Source organism: Solanum tuberosum, unplaced genomic scaffold, assembly GCF_000226075.1.
Source record: "Solanum tuberosum cultivar DM 1-3 516 R44 unplaced genomic scaffold, SolTub_3.0 scf00114, whole genome shotgun sequence".
NCBI lineage: Eukaryota > Viridiplantae > Streptophyta > Magnoliopsida > Solanales > Solanaceae > Solanum > Solanum tuberosum.
The window spans coordinates 370019-377246 of NW_006239038.1; the positions used below are offsets into that span (position 1 = coordinate 370019).

The following is a 7228-nucleotide window of genomic DNA, read 5'->3' on the forward strand; positions in this document are numbered from 1 at the left end:
GCATTTTTTTTTTTTTTTTTTTTTTTTTACATTTAAAATATGAATAAGTGTAAGCTTTGTGTTACTCTAACAAAATTGACGCAGACCATTCTACGTGGTACCATGATAGCAGAAGAAGTGAGATGGTGACAATTGAGAAGTTATCACTGAACACTCTTAATTATCCGAAGAAAAGACGTCAAATGGCAAAATGAAGACCATACCCTCATTTGGCTCCTTGTGGAGTATAGTCCATATCCAAACATCTTACTAAAAAAGGGGACAATATCTATGAAGTTTCAGCTAAAAAACAGAATGAGAATAAAAACTTCAAGGCTAACATCTTTAATTTCTACCGTATGATATTTAAGATTCACTGATTCAACTTATTTAAATTTGTGTCTTATAAAACTCAGCTAGCCTTTACTAATTTTATTTGTATTTTACTATTCATATTTATATGAATGATTTTTTTGTTTTTTTTACTCGTCCAAATTCTTGTAAGCAAATAAACCTTTATGTTTAACTTACACCTTCCACACTGCAAATCAATTACTATTATCTTACCAAGATAGACATACAACTTTAAAAAATATTGCACCTAATTTGGACCATAGTCACCATTTTAAAAAAAAATATAAAAAAATATAATACATATATATATATATATATATATATATTATCAAAACGTTTAGTTTATGAACAATTTAAGTTGTCCTTTTCAATGTACCAAATCCTTAAAGTCGTTTTGAGAGTAGAAAAATCATTGAACACTACGCGGCACGAATCTAAATTAGTACAATAGAAAAACAAATCTATTTTTATTTAAGTGAATGCCAACAAGTGGAGAGTGAAGCCAAAATCAAGTCAACCATTTCTCACTCAATCCTTCCAAAAAATAAAAATGTCCATTTTCAATGGAGGTTATCTCCCTCAAGAACTCTTAATCAACATCTTCTGCAGATTACCTGCAAAATCCATAGGCCAATTAAGGTGTGTATCAAATCCATTAAATTCTCTTCTCTCTAATAAACAATTCCTCAAATCTCACTTCACAAGAATTCACTTTCAAGAACCTGAAAAACTCATTCTTTTATCAAATTCCCACTCTTTTCACACTATAACCTTCAAAAACAATGGTGTTTTTTCAAATTCCATCAATTTTCAGCAAACCCCAAGTGACCAATTTGTTGATATTTGTGGATCTTGTAATGGGTTGGTCTTGATTTTGAATAAAGATGACACTATAGTTGTAATAAACCCCATAACCCTAGATTTCAAGAAAATCCCAAATTCCCCTTTTGCTCTTGATCCAGTTGGTAGTTTTAGTATGTATGGATTTGGGTATGATTATGTTAATGATGACTATAAGATTGTTGTGATTTCTCGTTACGATCATGATAATGAATATGAGCCTGATGTTTTAGACATGTTTATGGATATTTACTCATTAAAAGTTGGATCTTGGAAGAGGATTAAGAGTTCACCTTATGATCATGCTGTTCCTGAGCTTGCTTCTGGTGTTTTTGTGAATGGTGCTTTGCATTGGTTAGCTAGTAAAAAGCCAGATTATGTATCTGTTATTGGTGCTTTTGTGTTGAGTGATGAGGAGTTTGTTGAAGTTCCAGCTCCTAAGAGTCTTGATAAAGGTAAATTTGTGTTCAATAAACTTGTGGTGGTTAAAGGGTGTCTTTGTATGGTTGTTGATAATCTAGAGGGTTATGGTAATAGAATTGATGTTTGGATGATGAAGGAGTATGGTGTGGAGGAATCTTGGACAAAGTTTTGTGTTGATGGAATTGATTTTTATGACTTTTTGAAACCTTTGTGTCTTATAAGAGATGATGAAGTTGTGGTGAATGTGGATGGGGAGAAGTTGATGGTTTATAATTTGGAAGAAGAGAGATCAAGGGACTTGGAAGTTGATGGAATTCTTGATAGGTTTGATAGTGTTGGAACTTTTGTGGAGAGTTTGGTGTCTCCCGTCGACCCCAACTTGTTTGGAATTGAGGCATAGTTATCGTTGTTATACTCTCGTACTTATTCGTTTCAACAGTCCTATTTTCAAGAAATGAAGGGACCAGCAAAGGGTGCAGACTGCGGTGGAACAATATAAGTTCTTTTAACCTTAATCAAAAGTATCAGATTCGAGTCTTCATAATGGAGTTTTTCTCGATAGGGAGCACTAAGATCTACATAATAGACTTTCAACAATATGAATCTAAATTAGTTGGACTGGTGACTTGTTGACATTGAATGCTCCAAGGGGAAATAAAGTTGTGTTTGGGTGTATTTTTGAATCAATCTAGATGTTTCATATGTTTGAGAAATTTTGTATTTAATATTTTCTTCATATGTTTGAGAAATTTTGTGGAGTCATCTCCAAATTTGTCACAAGGGGAATAATGTATATATAGCATGTTTTGCTTTGGAGTATTTTTAATCATTATGTTTATATTATTATACAGAGTGAAGTAGTAGAAACATACCTAATGTATCTCGATTTTTTGAACTTCATATCAAAATGGTGAACAAATTTTTTATTTGAACTATCACCAAATGTTTATTGAAACACATCTTAACTATCTGATGTTCACTTGAAAAAGTCCAAAAATAGGAGGAAAAAACATTTGTATTACTTTCTTATATCTGTATTCCATATTAATTTCTTTCCGCGGAACTCTTTTTATTCTTAACTATATCTCTTAGATTTAAGTTTGTATATGAAAAATATCTTGATAAATTATATGGTGTTTACTTGGAATTTAATCTTGTAGACTTTATTGAACACCGAATAAAAAATTAAAATATATTACGAATGAATTTGTAATCATTTGTAGGGGTATATTAGTCCATCAAAAAAATATTTCAAAATTTAGCCGTTTAATCTTTTTATTTTCAATTGTATAAAATGGACACAATTTACAGACAGAGATTACATATAAAAACTTAATACAGATATAATTTCTCTATAAAAAAAAGGTAGAAAATTGAACATATATATATGTTTTTGTATGATCATTTGCTTCAAAGCAATTTTCCTTCTTCGAATTCGTAGAAATTAGCGATTAATTTTTTCTACATTTCTCTCAGATCTGCTTCTGGAAAGTTCTGCAGGATCGCCGGCATCACCGGAATCGTCAGAATCGCCGGAATTACTCTATTTATAGGTACTGAAAATGTTTTGATTTTTTGTTGCTGTTCGTGTTGATTTGTTTGTTTATATGCTGTGGATTGTTGTACTGTAGGTTTGAGAAGTTGTACTTTGTAATTTTGAATTTTGTTTGTAGATCGCTAGAATCGTACTGAGAATGTTGATGATTCTATGTGTTTGATTTTTTGTTCTCTTGCGTGGATTTGCTCGTTTCTATGTTATGTATGGTTGTACTGTAGGCATGCGGAGTTGTACTTTGTAATTTTGATTTTACGATTCTACAATGCTTTTTGGTTCTGCTCGGTGTGTTTTAGTTTTTGTTCGGTTAGATTGGTTCATTTCTATTTTATGAATGGTTCATTGTATCGGATTTGGCGGAGTTGTATTTTGTAGGTTTGAATTCTCAAAAGTGCAAATGCAATTGTTCGGTACAATCATCTGTAGTATTCTATGATTCATTCTGAACTGGGAGATTTGGAGTGCTGAACTTTGAATCGTAAGCGCTTTTTTTTTTGAATTTAGGTGGAAATCGATTGGTTTACGGTTGCTTTCAGCTTTGCTGGATTTACACGTGATAGCACGTGAATGTGCAGCTTTTGATTTCGACTTTTCTCCTCCCTGTAAGCACCCTGGATCATAATCTACAAGTTTTTTTTCTTTCTATTTTTTTGTGATTAATGGCAGAATTTTGATGTTTTTGAACTCTTCCTGCTGTTGTTTAAAGTAGTGAATTACAGATTTTGAAATTGGCTCCACAACGCCGATCACTGCGCCACATGGGTGGTCAGACGCAGCAGAGCAATACAGCGGCTACTGCTCTATATGATCACTCAGGCAATGCCGGCCCTGCTGGTGATGCTGGAGATGCCGTCATGGCGCGATGGCTTCAGTCTGCCGGGTTACAGCATTTGGCATCTACTGGTGTGGATCAGCGTCTGCTTCCAAACTTGCTTATGCAGGTTTGAAACCATACTTCATAACCACCTGTGTTTTTTTTGCTAATGTTTAATTAGAAGTTGTCATAAGCAAGGGGGGTGTATGTTCACCACTGACTCAGACTGGAACACTATGTATTTACAAGATTTTAAGTAAAACTTTAAACATGTAATATATTCAGATGTGCACTCATTGTCTTTAGATTTTATGTTGTGGTATTAGTCAAACTGAATAGTCTTGTATGTCTTGCTGTAGTACCTGAAAGACTTTTTCTTTATTTGGTTTACCCCTCCGCCTAATCTGGTTATATGGAATTCATTTATATACAAACATTGCACATTGCTCCATTTCTCCATTTTATTCTAATTATATCTAACAACAATCGATTCCTCCTGAAATCCATTGGCCTTAGTTGCAATTCTGGCAACTGAGAATCCAGATCATGGAGTTTAATTTGCACAACAATATTTTGATCCTTTTCTCTCCAATTCACCTGCCTTATCTTTCTTGTGGTTCTTTACCACGCGGGTTTTAGTATGTCTATCTTAGTTTGTTTGGATATTGCACATTGAGTTCGTTAAGAGTTTTGATGCCTGAATACTGTTTGAAGGGATATGGAGCACAGTCTATGGAAGAGAAACAAAGGCTTTTCAAATTGATGAGAAACCTGAACCTTAATGGTGAATCTGCTTCTGATCCATATACTCCCACAGCCCAAAGTCCAGGAGGATTTGGATCATCGGATGGCCTTTATTCTCCTGAGTTCAGAGGAGACTTCGGAGCTGGGCTGTTGGATCTTCATTCCATGGATGACACTGAACTCTTAACTGAGGTAAGGGTCTCATTTTTAAGTCTTGACCTATGTAGTACCTAGTTCCTTCTCTACTCTATCTGAGAGAACATGGCTGGTCTACCTAGTTCCAGTGGAGCCTTCTCATTTTTTTTCAGATAACTGTTCAACAGTACAGGAACTACTAAGCATTCTCTTTGTTACTAATTGTACAAACAGATGTCACTGGGGGTTAACATGTTCAGATAGATTGAGAGTTGTAATTATCTTATTAATTATTATATTTAACAGTAAAGTGTTCTAGTTTTAAGATTGTGGACTTTATGAGATGAGAAATACTGAATTTATGTCTGAATTGGACAAAATTCCGAGATTTGGGTGGGAGGGTGGTGATGGGAGGGATTTAAAAGCTTGCCTTGGACTAATTGTGGAATAACTCACATGTCATGATTTTCTGCATTTTGATGAAACCCAATGAGTTGGTTTTATCATTTGTATCCACTGAAATACACATTTCCTTCTGCTGGATAACAGATAACTAGTCTTTTTCTTTTATAAGTGTGATGGATAACTAGTCATAGTTTGCGAAGATCCTTATTTGTGGACATTGTCCCTATTGTGCTTGAATTTTAGGAGGTTGTAGATCAGCTGTGTTCCTTCTCTCATAATCACCACTCTTATTTAGAATCAAGATCATTTCTAAACAGTTGGACTGATCCAAATCTTTCACATTTGTGAATACCAGGCCATGTGTCTTGTAATTTTCTGACTTTCTTGTGATATAGAGAGGAATTTCTTCTTACTAATTCTCTGGCCTTATTTTCATTTTAGCATGTAAATTCAGAACCATTTGAGGTGTCACCTTTCATGCCGGGGGTAAACAGAACATTTGATAGTGACAACGATCAACAGCAGAAAGCACAACCAGAGGCAGATGCTGCCGCAGGATTATCCACAATTGAAAAAGAAAACAATGGGAGAGAAAACAATGTGGCGAAGATTAAAGTAGTGGTAAGTAGCTAGTTCAAATGCATGCAGCTCTATTGGAAATGCGAATTTTTTTTGTCTTTGGTAGGTAGGAAATGATGAGATAATGATATCTATGTTGTGTTGATTTGGCATGTGAACTGGATTTTGAGGCATATTCTCTTACTGGATTCTAATTCCTAATCATTCAATTACCATCATCTTCAATTTCTAATATGGTAGTTTGCTCTATTACGCCAACAAATGCTTTTTTACGTAAAGAGCATGTTTGAGTTTTCCTACAGAACCAACTTAACTGCTCACTTGCTTCACATTGGTTAAACGTGATGTTATTTGAGGACCCACTTCCTACTAAATATTCTGAGGTTCTTGCAACCTCCATTTATTTGAAACTGATATGCAGCACGAAATATAATTGCGTATTAGTTGGTAATTCAACTGCATGACTGTTATATGGACATTTGCTAGATGTTACATTCATTGTTCAGTCACTTTTCAATGAGTTCCACTTTACATAATACTTGGGAGTACTGGAAAATGACATTTTAGTCATATATTTTTGTACTTATATGTTTCTATCTAGTGATAAATATATGCCTGCTAGATTTAATAAAAGATCGTCTCACTGCTTTTACTAATTTCTGTGCTTCGACTCCCTGCTTTGCGTGTGTTTTCTGATTGTTGAGAAATCTGTTGGTTCTATCTCTTTGCAATTTCCAAAGCTGACATTAGTATTTGGCAGGTGCGCAAGAGACCTTTAAACAAGAAGGAAGTTGCTCGGAAAGAGGATGACATTGTCACTGTACCAGACAATGATAGTCTCACAGTCCATGAACCCAAACTTAAGGTCTAAAATTCATTTTCACAGAGAGTTTGATTTATGGATAACTTGATTCAGTGTCTGATGTTTGCTTTATACGACTTATTTTGACCTCACTAATTTTTCTTGGATACATCTAATTTGACCTTTCCATATTTGTGAGGAACTGATCTTTGGTTGTATTATGTAGGTGGACTTGACTGCTTATGTTGAGAAGCATGAGTTCTGTTTTGATGCTGTTCTCGATGAGTATGTGACAAATGATCAGGTATCATTTCATTACCTAAATAGAAGATTTATACCAAGGTTGTCTGGAAATTTTTCAAAACTGATTTGGACTACCTTCAACTTTATCTTTTCAACAGTAGATGATTTACCACCCAGTTTCTTGTAACTTTATCCCATATCCATTGTTGCAGGTTTATCGAGCCACTGTGGAACCAATTATCCCAATCATCTTTCAGCGCACAAAAGCTACTTGCTTTGCTTATGGCCAGACAGGTCTGATTCATTTTGTTACCAGAGGCTCCTTACTATCTTCTCCTACTTAATTAATTGTTGC

General features: G+C 34.4%; 2 protein-coding genes across 5 annotated transcripts in view; both read left to right on the plus strand.

Moving 5' to 3' along the window:
- Positions 1-806: 806 nt before the first annotated feature.
- Positions 807-2453, plus strand: LOC102604746 (F-box/kelch-repeat protein At3g06240-like). The gene has a single exon (XM_006349752.2). The coding sequence runs from the start codon at positions 884-886 to the stop codon at positions 1994-1996; it is 1113 nt and encodes a 370-aa protein (XP_006349814.1). The 5' UTR covers positions 807-883; the 3' UTR covers positions 1997-2453.
- A 421-nt stretch (positions 2454-2874) lies between these two features.
- LOC102605086 (kinesin-13A-like) overlaps positions 2875-7228 on the plus strand; it is an 8570-nt gene continuing 4216 nt past the window's right edge. Inside the window, exons 1-9 of one of the 4 annotated variants that reach the window (XM_015309753.1) lie at positions 2875-2961; positions 3073-3149; positions 3656-3753; positions 3858-4092; positions 4680-4901; positions 5691-5870; positions 6589-6693; positions 6857-6934; positions 7086-7167. In XM_015309753.1, coding sequence (XP_015165239.1) covers positions 3910-4092; positions 4680-4901; positions 5691-5870; positions 6589-6693; positions 6857-6934; positions 7086-7167 — 850 coding nt within the window. In that variant the 5' untranslated portion in view covers positions 2875-2961; positions 3073-3149; positions 3656-3753; positions 3858-3909. Of the gene's footprint in view, positions 2962-2986; positions 3150-3655; positions 3754-3857; positions 4093-4679; positions 4902-5690; positions 5871-6588; positions 6694-6856; positions 6935-7085; positions 7168-7228 lie in introns of those variants that run through there. The other 3 variants (XM_015309751.1, XM_006349753.2, XM_015309752.1) reach the window with 3 other exon arrangements.